At 32.9% G+C, this 14,769-nt stretch overlaps 2 protein-coding genes across 4 annotated transcripts; one reads left to right on the top strand and one right to left on the bottom strand.

The window, feature by feature from the left end:
* The first annotated feature begins 3,482 nt into the window (after nucleotides 1–3,482).
* Nucleotides 3,483–7,898, top strand: LOC112769037 (G-type lectin S-receptor-like serine/threonine-protein kinase At4g27290). 3 transcript variants are annotated; one of them, XM_025813433.3, is made up of 8 exons: nucleotides 3,537–3,936; nucleotides 4,063–4,921; nucleotides 5,067–5,207; nucleotides 5,416–5,570; nucleotides 6,188–6,398; nucleotides 6,502–6,739; nucleotides 6,835–6,985; nucleotides 7,129–7,898. In XM_025813433.3, exons 1-8 carry the CDS (start codon nucleotides 3,673–3,675, stop codon nucleotides 7,414–7,416), a joined length of 2,307 nt encoding a protein of 768 aa, XP_025669218.1. In that variant the 5' UTR covers nucleotides 3,537–3,672; the 3' UTR covers nucleotides 7,417–7,898. The 3 variants fall into 3 exon arrangements, with proteins under 3 accessions (XP_025669219.1, XP_025669217.1, XP_025669218.1); XM_025813434.3 differs by having other exon boundaries at nucleotides 3,483–4,921; nucleotides 7,115–7,898; XM_025813432.3 differs by having other exon boundaries at nucleotides 3,483–4,921.
* On the bottom strand, nucleotides 7,839–12,595 carry LOC112769036 (G-type lectin S-receptor-like serine/threonine-protein kinase At4g27290). Its single transcript, XM_025813431.3, has 8 exons — nucleotides 11,317–12,595; nucleotides 11,082–11,210; nucleotides 10,773–10,921; nucleotides 10,485–10,695; nucleotides 10,153–10,390; nucleotides 9,906–10,056; nucleotides 9,512–9,810; nucleotides 7,839–8,266 (listed from the first exon to the last, which is right to left on the bottom strand). The coding sequence occupies exons 1-8, from the start codon at nucleotides 12,569–12,571 to the stop codon at nucleotides 8,218–8,220; spliced, it is 2,481 nt and encodes an 826-aa protein (XP_025669216.2). The 5' UTR covers nucleotides 12,572–12,595; the 3' UTR covers nucleotides 7,839–8,217.
* Nucleotides 12,596–14,769: the final 2,174 nt, after the last annotated feature.

A 14,769-nucleotide genomic window follows, 5' to 3' on the forward strand; every position in this document is an offset into this window, starting at 1 on the left:
AAGAATTACTTTTTCATTTGCCCCTAATATTTATATACATTTTCTAATCAAGTAGCATATCTATCTAGTCAAATTAGTCTCATTAGACAAAATCTAATTTTTGTTATTGCAATATATAAATATATATAGGCATGGACACTTTTAACAGAAGGCAAGTGCTTAGAAATAGTTGATGCATCCATCAGAGACTCAATTAATTTTGCAGAAGTCATAAGAACAATTCATATCAGTCTGCTATGTGTGCAACGAAATACAGAAGATCGACCAAGCATGTCGTATGTGCTTATGATGCTGAGTAGTGAATGGAAACTGCCTCGGCCAAAGAAGCCAGGGTTCTTTGTTGAGAGAGATGTGGTTAGTGACAATTCTCCATTAAGCAACAATGAACTCACAGCTACTCAGGTCCACCCCCGATAAAATTTGATTCAGAATTTATTCCGCAGCAGTCCAATCTCAACGTTAAGCTCAAGGATGATAATGATAATTGACCAATTTAACATACAATAAATGGCATTTTTTAGACAATAGCAAAATTCTTCTAATGAAATTTGGTACTACTGTGAAGTTCTTGAATAGGAATACTTGTAAGTACGATTCAGGGATGGTGTTGAATGTTGATATTGCTTGGTTATGATTCATTCCTATATTTGGTTTATATTCTATGAATGGGATTGAAGTTGAAAAAAAGTGCATACAAAAATATGAAAGGTACCCAAAAATGAATTCAAAGGAAGGACAAAATAAAAGAAGGAATTGTAAGAAAAATATCCCTTTTGTGGATCTGAATCTAAATAGAAATGAAACTATAACAGACAAGAAAGTATACTCAATGAGGTATAATTATAAGTAAGAACATGTTATTATAATGATATATACATTTAGAGAATCTTTTGCATTAAATTATGTTAAACTCTAAAATAAACTATTTAGCATGTAACAATGTCAGAGAAATTTCATTAGCTGAATTCACTGCACAATTCCCTGATGGAAAGCCAAACTGGTGTGGATAAAAAGCAGGTCCCTTGGCCTTGGTAATGGTTTCTCACCATTGCCTATCCTCTGGTCTCTCTTCTACACATAAAAGCCCTATGTGAATGCATCTTAGCACTTCAGATTCTGCTGCAGCAACTGCGTCAGTTACTGGTTCATCTTTAAGCTCCAATGGTCTGTCTTCATACCACAGCCTCCATGCCTAGAGCACATGAAAATTGAACTTTTGAATTGTGAGATCACTTTGGAATCTGCAACAAAAATACAGTGAGATTAAGTTGAATAATCTTTAGGCTTACTTGCCCAAGAAGGTCAAGATCATTAACATAAAAAAATTCCCTATTTTTGTTAGCAAAAGCTTCTACTAGCCTCAGTCTGAGGGAGCATGTTAGGGATATTAGTCAAGTTAGAGAAAGTTAGTTAGAGACTTAGAGGTTATGATGGCTGTCACTATACTCTTAAGAAGTAGCTACACATTTGTTAAGTTAGTTAGACACTAATTCTTGTATAAATACACACTCACCAACTTGTATCAACTAATTTTCATTCTCTTCAAAAACAGCATTTATTTCACTCTCTTTGTTCTCTCTCTTCAATTCATTTCACTCTCTCATACCTTCAAACAGGATATTTGACCAACAATTTGTGTTTGATAAAGACAGAAAGAGTCTGAATCATACATGAGCAATTTTTCTACTCTTGTTGCAAATCCATGGCTATAATAAGTATTGCAAACTCTGCTTTTTTCGATTGCACTCTTCAACTGCCAAATATTAGTGATTTCAGCGTTAAGGAAGCTCCTAAAATAGAAGCCTTAGAACAAATATAGAAAGCCTGAACTAGTATATCTCCTATAAATAGCAAATTGGTTGTATTCTGTTATTCAATATATCATCCTGGAATTTTTACACAGATTTTGTTCTTCTAATGTCTCATTTTGGCGTAAGTTATTTTGATTTATCAATTATCATCATAAATCGTAAGTATATATTAATGTTTGCATTTAGTTCTTAGTTCTTACAGATGTCCAAAGAAAGAATAAAGGTGAATACTATCAAACTCTTTCTAAATTAGAAGGTAAACTACCCTCATGACATATCTTTTTATTATTAACTGAAATAAAATTAATTGATCATGATTAACTTTAACTTTAATCTAACCTGAATTTTGTTAATTTAATTAATTAATCATGATGTAACTTTTTCTTTTGCAAATTATAAAAATTATGAAAAAAAAATAATTTTATAATTTTTTATTTTTTCTTAAATTATATATTTATTAATCAATTTCAATCACAAAATAAAAAAATCTCAAAAGACAAAGAATAAATAAAAAAAATTAAGAGGCACAAAATTTAAAATTTTCAAAATTTTCTCTTATGCTTTCTTAAATTTTTTGAAAAAAATAATAAAATATAAAATAGAATTTCTCTAATCATTTTTATAATTTATAAAAAAGTTATATCATAGTGAGTTGATTAGGTTAACAAAATTTAGGTTAGATTAAGAAAAGTTATACCATAGTTAAAAATTATTAGAGAAGTTTTATTTTATATTTTATTTTTTTTTCAAAAAATTTAAGAAAGCAAAAGAGAGAAAATTTTAAAAATTTTAAATTTTGTGTGCCTCTTGAATATTTTTTGTTTATTCTTTGTCTTTTTAGATTTTTTATATTTTGTGATTGAAATCGATTAATAAATGTATAATTTAAAAAAATAAAAAATTATAAAATTAAACTTTTTTTAATAATTTTTATAATTTGCAAAAAAAATTACATGATGATGAATTAATTAAATTAACAAAATTTAGGTTAGTTTAAAAATTAAAATTAACCATGATAAATTAATTTATTTTATTTTATTTAATAATAAAAGACATGTCACAAGAAATAATTTATCTTTTAATTTAAAAAAAATTAAGTAGAATTCATCTAATAAAATATTAAGTTGTCAACCTCTCATTATATAACAATATTGTTATTAGTATTTATATAATATAAATAGATAGATTATTTTAGTTTTCTTCTTGTTCGTTGTTGCATACTGGTGTTGTAATCTGAACCCACTGCATTCTAGACTTTTTTGTGAGAGACTTAATTATATAAAGGGTTATGTAATTTTTTTGAACAACATAAATAATTACTAATAAAATAAAAATACACTACACCTCTAAATTATTCACCTAAATCTTAATATTAAAATAACTATCTACACACCTAAAGAAATAAACATTCGATATATCCATTATTCACCAATATTATTAGTTACTTATAATTTTCCTTAATTTCAACGCAAGTATCATCCAAAGGTTGGACTTCAACTTGATGACAGTATAAATATTTTATTTTTATTGGTGAATAATAAATATATCCGATGTTCATTTCACTAGGTGTGTAAATATTTATTCTAATATTAAAATTTAGATGAATAATTTAAAAATACAGTATGTTTTTATTTTATTGGTAATTTGTTCATATTGTTCAAGAAAATTATTGGTTACCTAGCATAACCCCCCAAAGCTAGACGTATCACGTATGTATGTATGAAATTCAAAGAAGAGGGTTTGCATAGACGTATCAGGTATGTATGAAATTCAAAGAAGAGTGTTCGCAAATCGCAAATGTTACTATTTCTGCTTTCACAGGTATTATTGGCACCGCTAAGAAGAGCATATACACAATTCAATGAAAGCATTTAGCTTTCTCTTATTTTGCTTCTCTCTGCTTATGGCTGTCTCTATTGCAAGAGACACAATCAACACACTGCAATCTATAAGTGATGGTGAGATATTAGTTTCAGCAGATGAAACCTTTGCGTTGGGATTCTTCAGCCCTGGAACTTCCAAGAACCGTTATGTCGGAATTTGGTTTAACAAAGATCCAACAAAGGCAATAGTATGGGTTGCAAACAGAGAAAAACCCCTCACTGACTCCTCAGGGGTTTTGAAGGTCAGCGACATCGGAATTCTAGTCCTTCTTGACAGTAATAATAGTCTTATCTGGTCATCCAACACGACGCGATCGGGGCAAAATCCGGTTGCAAAGCTTTTGAATTCTGGGAATTTTGTTGTGCAGGATGACAGCAATAGCGACACGGAAGATTTTGTGTGGCAAAGTTTTGACTATCCAGGCGACACAATCTTGCCTGGACAGAAGTTGGGAAGAAACTTAGCTACAGGACTAAATCGGAGGACAACATCATGGAAAAGCTCTGATGATCCTTCTCCAGGTAGCTTTAGCTATCAATTTGATATTGATGGATATCCGCAATTTGTATTAAGAGAAGGCACAACAAAAAGATTTCGTTCTGGATCATGGAATGGTATTCAATTTAGTGGGGTACCTCAATTGAAAAATGAGTCTGTATTCAGATTTAGCATGATTTCTAATGAGGAAGAGGTGTATATTGTATATTGGAGTGTTGATAGTTCAGTTCATCAGAGGCTGCAGCTAGCAATGGATGGATTCAACCAGCGGAGAAGTTGGAGTGGTGGAAATACAGGTTGGACCACAGTTTCGCACATACCGGTGGATGACTGTGATTATTATGGAAAATGTGGAGCATATGCTAGTTGTGATACAAATCATTTTCCAATGTGTGAATGCTTAGATGGATTTGTGCAGAATACTATTGACTCATCAAGTGGTTGTGTTAGGAGAACCTCATTAAGTTGCAATAACTCAGATGGGTTTGTGAAGTTTTCAGGGCTAAAATTACCAGACACAAAAGGAACTTGGTTTAATACAAGTATGAGTTTTGAGGATTGTAGGATTTTGTGCTTGAAAAACTGCTCTTGTACGGCTTATGCAGCTTTGGATGTCAGCAAAGGGCCAAATTCAAATGGTTGTTTACTTTGGTTTGGAAAGCTGATGGATATGAAAGTGATGACTGCATCTGAAGATATTTATGTAAAGATGGCAGGGAAAGATGTAGGTACTAAACTATTTCACCCGGTCTGAAGCTTTTCTTCTTTTTTTACATGTTGCTCTTTCATAAAAATTTCATCTTCTGTCATTTCTAACCTTGTCCTTTATTTTTTTTTTCTTATTATTATTTTTTTAAACCGAACATTACTTAGAAGCAATTGTGCGAAAAAGATTGCCGAAGTTCAAGAAAAAGAAGCAAAAGATTACCACTGCCATAATCTGGGTGTTGTCTTCTGGAATTTTGATCTTATGCTTGGCCATCATTATTTATAGACGGGAGATGCGTAAGAAAGGTAGTTAACTAATTCTCATTGTTTGATTCTTGATTATTGAGTAATTTCAAAGGCCTTCAAGGCAGATCAACAAAAGTCTATAACAGAAATAGTTAAATTGGTAGTTATACTTCATATATCTATTTTTTAGTTTTAAAATTTATATACAGCAAAATTTATAGGAGCATGGAACACTGAGCTTGTTTATGCATTTCATTCTACTATGCAGGAAAGATAAAAGAAGAAAGAGAATCAGATGATTGTCAGCACGATGAGGAAGATCTAGAATTGCCCTTATTTGATATAAATACGGTTACTTCTGCAACAAACAATTTTTCAACTGACAACTTATTAGGGAGAGGTGGTTTTGGACCAGTTTATAAGGTAATCAAATGGAAAAACGTTGTCATCCCTGTCTAGAATGCATCATATTCTTGATAAATTTTGCTTTTTGTTTTTAACAAGATTCATTTATTGACTTTCCTTGTCTAAATAATGCTATGAATCTTACTTTTGTATGCTACAAAAATAATTATTAGAAACACAAATTTGATGAAAAAAAGTCATGCAGCCAGTAACCTATTGGATGAAGCGAAGTAAAGTATTGGAAGAACCATTTAAAAAAGATGGGAATATATAACTTGAGAGCCTATAAAACCTCTATTGTTTCCATGCCACCGTTTGAAATATATAGTCTCATCTTTATTTATGTATATAAAGATTTCCTGATAGCCCCAAGAAGATCCTTTTTCTTTCTTATGCTAATGGCACTCTTTAAACATGAATATGCTTTATGCATTGGAAAAGTTAGAGAAAGGATACATTGAACAATTAGCTGATTGTCAGGTTCTAAATTTATCATCATTTCTCTGTTGAGCTTCCAGAAAAACTTTCCCCAAAAATTATATATCTTAGAATGGTTATAACTCTTCTGAAATGGTTACATTTATGTCATGTTAAAGACGAATATTTTGCAACTTACAAATGGTTATAACTTCCAGGGTATCTTGGAAGATGGACAGGAAATAGCTGTCAAGAGGCTTTCGAAGAATTCAAGCCAAGGATTCGAAGAGTTCAAAAATGAAGTTATGCATGTTTCCAAACTTCAGCACAGGAATTTAGTAAGGCTACTAGGGTGCTGCATTCAAGCTGGGGAAAGATTGTTGATTTATGAATTTATGAGCAACAAAAGCTTGGACTTCTTCATATTTGGTTTGATTCCTGCTGAACCATACTCTTCTTTTCATTTAAGAATGATTATGCAACTCTTAAAACCTCATTAGAATATTAGTCCAACTCATTTTCTTTAAAATAGATTATGAGAAGGGAAAGCTACTAGATTGGCCAAAGCGTTTTTGTATCATCAATGGGATTGCCAGAGGTCTTCTTTATCTTCATCAAGATTCAAGACATAGAATAGTTCATAGAGATCTCAAGGCTGGGAATGTTTTGTTAGATGATGAATTGAATCCTAAAATCTCGGACTTTGGAATAGCAAGAAGCTTTGTAGGAAATGAAAGCGAAGCAAATACAAGACATATTGTTGGAACTTAGTAAGTGGCTAAGTAAGCAATTATATGACATGTTGACAGGAATGAATAAAATCATTTTTTCTTGATTTGAAATTGTATGTTGATGTTTTGTGCAGTGGCTATCTATCACCAGAGTACATAGTTGGTGGGCTGTACTCAACAAAATCTGATGTCTATAGCTTTGGTGTACTAATATTAGAAATAGTTAGTGGGAAGCGAAATAAAGGATTCATCGATATTGAACACTACTTTAATCTTCTTGCCAATGTAAGAATTAATTTTTCATTTGCCCCTAATATTTATTTACATTTCTAATCAAGTAGCATCATCTATCTAGTCAAATTATTCTCATTAGACAAGATCTAATTATTGTTATCACAATATCTAAATATCTAGATATATATATACAGGCATGGACACTTTTAGCCAAAGGCAAGTGCTTAGAAATAGTTGATGCATCGATCAGAGACTCAATTAATTTGCCAGAAGTCATAAGAACAATTCATGTCGGTTTGCTATGTGTGCAACGAAATCCAAAAGATCGACCAAGCATGTCATATGTGCTTATGATGCTGAGTAGTGAATGGGAACTACCTCAGCCAAAGAAGCCAGGGTTCTTTATTGAGAGAGACGTGGTTGGTGACCAATCTACATTAAGCAACAATGAACTCACAGATACACAGGTCCATCCGCGTTAGAATTTGATTAAAAATTTATTCCGCAGGATCTCAACATTAAGCTCATGGATGATATTGATAATTGGCCAAATCAACATACAGCAAAATGCTTCAAATGAAATTTGGTACTACTGTGAAGTGCTTGAATAGGAGTACTTGTAACTATGATTCAGGAATGGTGTTGAATGTTGATATTTTTTGGTTATGAGTAATGCCTATTTGGTTTATACTCTATGAACGGGGTTGAAGTTGAAAAGAAAAAAATATGAAAAGTACCCAAAAATGAATTCAGAGGAAGGAACAAAGTAAAAGAAGGAAGCGTAAGAAAAATATCCCTTTGGTGGATCCTGAATCTAAATAGAAACGAAACTATAATAGACAAGAAAGTGCACTTAATGAGGTATAGGTATACGTATAGGTATAATTATAAGAACATGTATAATTATAAGAACATGTTGTAATGATATATACATTTAGAGTAAACGTTTTTCTTTTGCCTTAAAGTATGTTAAACTCTAAAATAAACTATCTAGCATCTAATAATGTCATAAATTTCATTAGCTGAATTCACTGCACATTTCCCTGATGAAAAGCCAAACTGATGTGGATAAAAAGCAGGTCCCTTGACCTTGGTAATGGTTTCTCACCATTCAGCATTAGAACTATGGCTGACATGTCTGGCCTATTCTCTGGTCTCTCTTGTACACATAAAAGCCCTATGTGAATGCATCTTAGCACTTCAGATTCTGCTGCAGCAACCGAGTCAGTTAATGATTCATCTATAAGCTCCAATGGCCTCTCTTCACACCACAGCCTCCATGCTTAGAACACATGAAAATTGAACTTTTGAATTGTGAGATCACTTTGGAATCTGCAACCAAAAATACAGTGAGATTAAGTTGAATAATCTTTAGGTTTACATGCCCAAGAAGGTCAAGATCATTATCATAAAAAAATCCCTATTTTTGTTAGCAAAAACTTCTACTAGCCTCAGTCTGAAGGAGCATGTTAGAGATATTAGTCAAGTTAGAGAAAGTTAGTTAGAGGTTATGATAGCTGTCACTATATTGTTAAGAAGTAGCTATACATTTGTTAAGTTAGTTAGACACTAATCCTTGTATAAATACACACTCACCAACTTGTATCAACTAATTTTCATTCTCTTCAAAAACAGCATTCCTTCACTCTCTTTGTTCTCTCTCTTCAATCCCTTTCACTCTCTGATACCTTCAAAAACAAACAGGATATTTGACCTACAATTCCTTTCACTCTCTGATACATCAGCAATTTTTCTACTCTTGTTACAAATCCATGGCTATAATAAGTATTGCAAACTTCTGCTTTCTTCCATTGAACTCTTCAACTACCAAATATTAGTAATCTCAGTGTTAAGGAAGCTCCTAAAATAGAAGCCTTAGAACAAATAGAGAAAGCCTGAACTAGTATATCTCCTATAAATAGCAAGCTGGTTTTATTCCGTTATTCAATATATCATCCTGAAATTTTTACACAGATTTTGTTCTTCTAATATCTCATATTGTCTTTAGTTGTTTTGATTTATCAATTATCACCATAAATCATAAGTATATATTAATGTTTGCATTTAGTTGTTACAGATGTCCAAAGAGAGAATAAATTATTCTTTATAAATATATTCTGAATTTTCTTGAGTATATATCTCCTATAAATCAAATCATGTTGATATTAGAGACCCAAAAATTAATAATAGAAAAATCAGTTAATTAGCAAAATTGATTGGAGCATGCGGTGGATTAAGACTTGGTTTGGTAAAGTTTTTGGAAGAGATCACAAGCACTAGTTTTGTATTTGGTAAATCAAAAAGCTCACGTGCTTATGGACTTACGGTTGCAGCTTTTAAAAGTTAGGAATATGTTTAAAAGTATATAGCGATAATTAAAGATCTACAACTACTTATTAAGAACAATTTCAAATTCAAAGACATTATTTATACAACATATGAATAATCACATATTAAAGATCTATAACATATGCAACGCACTTGAACAGAACAGAACTAATGTTATTAACAAGGCTATTTATTTATACAACATATGAATAATCACATAACATCATTGAATGTAAAATCTGTTACTACCTTGCCCCTAACAATGATATGGTAACCTCATTTGCGGAATGAACTTCTTCACCATCTTCACCATCAATTAGTGTAGAATGTTGTTGGTGTGAATAAAATGCAGGCAGCCTTGGCCGAGGCAATGGTTTATCATCATTCAACATATGAACTACAGATGACATGTCTGGCCTATGTTCTGGTCTCTCTTGCACACACAACAGTCCTATCTGAATGCATCTCGCTGCTTCAGCTTGATTCGGGTCGCGCAGTGATTCATCTACCAGCTCCAAAGTCCTCTCCTCATTCCATAGCTCCCATGCCTGAAAAGATGTCAAAATTATTATTGCCTAATTTTGAACCTATGTGAGTTGCAATAATACTATAAGATAGTTACAACCAACATAGCATCACTTACAAATCCAAGAAGGTTAAGACTTCGGTTAGGGACACAGAACTCTCTAGTCTTCCTCCCACTGACTACCTCAAGCACGATTACACCAAAGGCAAACACATCAGATTTCATTGAAAATGAGCCACGAACGGCATATTCGGGCGAAATATAACCACTGCATTGTAGCATGTATATCACATAAGAATCATGATACATGACAGAAAAAATATGTTACAGTTCTAAGTAATGAACAATATTTTAGCCTACTTACTGAGTTCCCACCACTCTTTTTGTCTTGTCTTCAATCTGATCACATGCAAATGTCCTAGCAAGACCGAAGTCTGATATTTTTGCATTCATGTCTTTGTCAAGAAGAATATTACTAGTTTTTAGATCTCTATGAATGACTCTTAGCCTAGAGTCCTGATGCAGGTAGACTAGGCCTCGAGCTGTGCCACGAATAATGTGAAAGCGCTTAGACCAATCTAATAATTTTCTTCTAGCATCATCTATCATGTTGAGAACGTTAAATGTTAACATGATTATCTACTAGATAGTAACTGAGAAAAAGAAGCATAAATTCAAGACAGTTAAGGAATGAACCAAAAATAAAGTAGTCCAAACTCCTGTTGGGCATGAGCTCATAAATCAAAAGTTTCTCTTCTTGCTGAATGCAACAACCAAGAAGCTTTACGAGGTTGCGATGCTGAAGTTTTGCAATTAGCTGAACTTCCGTTTTGAACTCCTGCAGTCCTTGGTCAGAGTTCTTGGAAAGTCTCTTTACGGCAATCTCAGTCCCATTTGCAAGTACACCCTGTTAACAATTGTTATAACAAAACAATATTTGGAGTATATAATACCACAGTAAGCAAATTCAACTTATTTAAGTACCTTATAAACTGGTCCATATCCACCTTTTCCCAATTCATTACTGCTAGAAAATTGATCAGTGGCACAAACTATGGTTGATAAATCAAATGTTGGGAGGTCCATGTTTTCCTTTTCCTTTTTGTGATCACGTTGCCTTAGCCAAAATATATCTAGCAAAATGATGAATGATGAGGATATAAATTAAGTTCTGAAGTTTGACATGGTTAATGTAAAATTATATTTGAACAAGACTTTCAATGTTGCAAAATTATATTTCTGCCAAATACTGGTGTAGTAGTAGAATTCACATGTAGAATATGATGTATTCACCTGATTCCTCAAGTTTTTTTCTCCATAGAAATGATTTCAGTCCAAATATTAGGCTCATGATGAACAATATAGAGCCAACAACGATAACTGTTAGCTTCCTCTTGCTGGAATCATTGTTCTGCTTATCATCTGAGATATCAAAGTTCAAGAGCATTGTTCCTTAATTCCTTACATTATGTATTGTGAAATTATAATGCAGGTAATAACAGACAAAATGTAAAGAAGAAAAACGTACCTATTCGAATATAGAAGTCTTGTGACCCTTGTCTAATGTCAACAAGATCATGAAACCAGATCAAGCAACCGCTTCCTCCATCACGGATATCCAAATCGGAATATGCCGTACAAGAACAATTTTTCAGACAGAATTCCTTGCATTCCAGCAGGTTCATGGTCCTGTTATACCAAGAAGAAGACGTGTCCGGCAACACTATGCCGGTGACCTTCTTGAATCCATCTCTGCTGCAACTTAAAGGAGTGATCCTAACACAACCATCAGACCAATCAGATTTCTTCCATTTTCCAGGATATTTTGGTGCAAATCCTTCAAGGCATGAACAGACAGGAGTAGGAGTAGCACTGCAAATAGAATTTGCACCACAAATAGCATACTTGTCACATTCGGCTTCTGGTATAGAAATAAGTGTCTCCCAGCCTCTGGTTTGTATTGACCAATGCAAAACCTGAACACCTCCCCAAGGGTACACTACACCTCTAATATATTTGGATGTATTTTCTGGTCTGACCCTAACAAACACCTCTTTTTCATTGAAAACAAATTGAGATGAGAATTGGTTATAGCGCAAATAAAGTGTAGCTCCAGAAAACATTATCCCATTCCATGGCCCTACTCTAATTGTTGTGGCATTTCCATTCATTAGAACTATTTGCGGATCGCCTCGAAGGTCTATTCTAACTGTGTAGTCTCCGCGGCCAGGATCATCTGTACTTTTCGAAGATGACATAGTCCTCTCTAGACCTGTCACAAGGTCCCATCCCACCTTCATTCCGGGCACGATTGTATCACAAGGATAATCAAAGCTCTGCCACAGAAAGTGGTCACCATTATGATCATCTTTGACAACAAGGTTTCCTGACTCCAAGAGCTGTGCAACTGGATTCAATTTGTCTTCCACTTTGCTTGACATGTTGGAGGACCACACAACGCTGCTGTTAGTGCTGCCATTAATAAGGACAACAAGTCCTTCACCGGTGACTTTTAGAACTCCGGAGGTGTTGTTGAGGGGTTTTTCTCTGTTTGCCACCCACACGACTACCTTAGGGAATATGTTATGGTACCATATGCCTAAGTATCGGCCATTTGAATTTCCGGGGCTGTAGAAGCCAAGTTCAAAGGTTCCTCCACTCGAAATTAATGTTTGTCCATCAGTGATGTATTGAACAGGAGTTATATTGTCGAGTGAAATAGAGTTTCTTAATATAAATGAGAACAGAACGGACCAAAAGCATAGAACTTTCTGGTTTTGCATTATTTCTGTGATGTACAACTTGTTTCTACTAGAATACAAGGAATGTAGTTGGTACAGTTTTAGTTCATAGATAAGACATAAGAATATCTCTTTGACTCTTTCCAAACAGTTTTAACTTTTAAGAGCAATATAAATTTTTCAATTAAAGAGTTGACCAACGAGCATTGATGGTATGGATTCCATTCTGTCGCTATTTTTCAACACAACTTTCTTCTTATTTTATGAATCAAAAATGTTATATCTCTCTGATTTTCTTACACCATGCTAACTATATTTCTTTGGTTTTATCTTAAAAATTCTATTTTTATTCAGAAAAATGTAAGCATTAAAATTTGAATTCTATTTTTATATTTTGCTATCATTTAGAAAATTAAAATACTATATAAAAATAAATAATTATATACCTAATATTTATAATCTTATTTTAAAAGTTTAGCATTTGTTTGTGAGTTTCTAAGAAAAGATTTTTATTCGAGTTATTTTTCTAAAAGATTTTTTAAAAAATAAAAATAATTTTATATTTGGATATCAAATACAAAAAGATTTTTTTATTATTAATCAATTATGTTTGGGTACAACAATAAAAAAAATATTTTTTACATAATAAATTGTAACTTCTCAAAAAAAATATTTTTTAAAAAATTTTTTTAGTGTTTTTATTTTTGCTACTAAAAATTTGCTAAACATGTTAAAAAATAAAAAAGATATTTTTTACTAAAAAATATATTTTTTCTATCAATTTGATAACACCTAAATAAAGGCTCATTTTTTATATTATAAACAATTTGGTGATATGCATTGATATTTTAGGGTTAATGAGTTTGAAAAACTCTAAGTTAACATTTGTGATGACTAAATATTATTAATTTGATTAATTGCAAAAATATTAATTTAATTTCAATTCAGGTATGTTGGTTAAATTAATTTTTGCTATGCAGGTTCTGTCTGGGCCGAAAATATAAGAAAAATGTTGCAAGCCCATATATGCATCTTACCTTCAGCCTTGATGTTAAATATGATTATGTTGGCTGAATTATTGGGCCAGTTTGATTTATTACTGAAAGCCCCAATGTGCTTCTTAGCCTTGTTCAAAGTATGTTATATTAAGTGGCTGAAGCAATTTGTGATTAATTGGGCCAGAACCATGTTGAATTAAGCCCAAAATTACATTGCTTGAAGGCAAGCTTGCATGGTCCGAAACCATTAAGCAAAGAAAGCAAAATTTCATTGCTTCCAAACGGATCTCACTCTTTCATCATATGGATTTCAAATTCATTTAACTTGAATTAAACTTACATTGGAAACATGAGAGAGAGTTAGCTATTGATTTGATGGACATCATCAATGCTATACGCTACCTAATGCAAGGGAAGTGGAAATTTAATTTACTTTATCAAAATCCATTAGTTAGTGTTCAAATTTCTCTCTCCTCTCTTTTCACCTTGCTTCTTGTTTTCGGTTATTACACAGTAAGCTATGGAAGAAATATTAAGCCACCAAAGAGAAGAAGAAGCACGCCACAAGACCATCACAATGATGGCAAGAAAAAGAAAACTAAAAGTATGCTGTAGCTAAGATTCTCATCACTTGTGGTAAGATTTGGTGAAGAGATCTTGGCTTTTTCATACCAAATATGGAAGAGAAGATTTCGGTCAGAGAAGAAGATCCTTGGAAGGATGGCTTGTCTCTGATTCTGCACAACCACCACAGGAGGTAGCTACAGTGGCTACGTGATGGAAGAGGCAGAGATTGGAGCAGATGAAGCTATCATCATCAAGCATGCATCAAGGACTAGGAGTTCATCTTGGAGAGCAAGGCAAGATGGAAGGCTCGGATTGATGATTGTTGGTGACCAAGGAAGAACCAGAGGTAATTGCATGTTGGTTATTGCATGGGTTATCTCTTCTCTCTCTCTCTGGCCGAACCGGTTCTGGTTTGAAGAAGAAGAAGAAGAAGATTAGCTTGGTTTGTTTGGTTTCAACCTTGGAAGCTTCTCCCTATAAGTAAGGGTGAACAGTTAGGGTTTGAAGAAAGGAGCAAGGAGTGAGAGTGCAAAGCACAGGATTCTCAGAGCTACCTAAGCTAACAGAATTTCTTCTCCTTCAATATTTTCTATTTTGTAATTTTCTGTTTAATTTTGTCTGTCTTGAATCTCATGGAAAAAGGCAAACAGTGAGGTTTGTATGAAAAAGTCATAG

The sequence above is a fragment of the Arachis hypogaea genome, chromosome 18 (genome assembly GCF_003086295.3).
Source record: "Arachis hypogaea cultivar Tifrunner chromosome 18, arahy.Tifrunner.gnm2.J5K5, whole genome shotgun sequence".
Taxonomy (NCBI): Eukaryota; Viridiplantae; Streptophyta; class Magnoliopsida; order Fabales; family Fabaceae; genus Arachis; species Arachis hypogaea.

Excerpts from the sequence above, each read along its gene's own strand:
- LOC112769037 (XM_025813432.3), top strand. The coding sequence starts at position 3,673 with ATGAAAGCATTTAGCTTTCTCTTATTTTGCTTCTCTCTGCTTATGGCT. Across the intron at positions 5,571-6,187 it reads GTTTTGGACCAGTTTATAAG|GGTATCTTGGAAGATGGACA; the intron begins GTAATCAAATGG and ends TATAACTTCCAG. Across the intron at positions 6,986-7,128 it reads ACTTTAATCTTCTTGCCAAT|GCATGGACACTTTTAGCCAA; the intron begins GTAAGAATTAAT and ends ATATATATACAG.
- LOC112769036 (XM_025813431.3), bottom strand. The coding sequence starts at position 12,571 with ATGCAAAACCAGAAAGTTCTATGCTTTTGGTCCGTTCTGTTCTCATTT. Across the intron at positions 11,211-11,316 it reads AGACTTCTATATTCGAATAG|ATGATAAGCAGAACAATGAT; the intron begins GTACGTTTTTCT and ends TTGATATCTCAG. Across the intron at positions 10,696-10,772 it reads GATATGGACCAGTTTATAAG|GGTGTACTTGCAAATGGGAC; the intron begins GTACTTAAATAA and ends AATTGTTAACAG.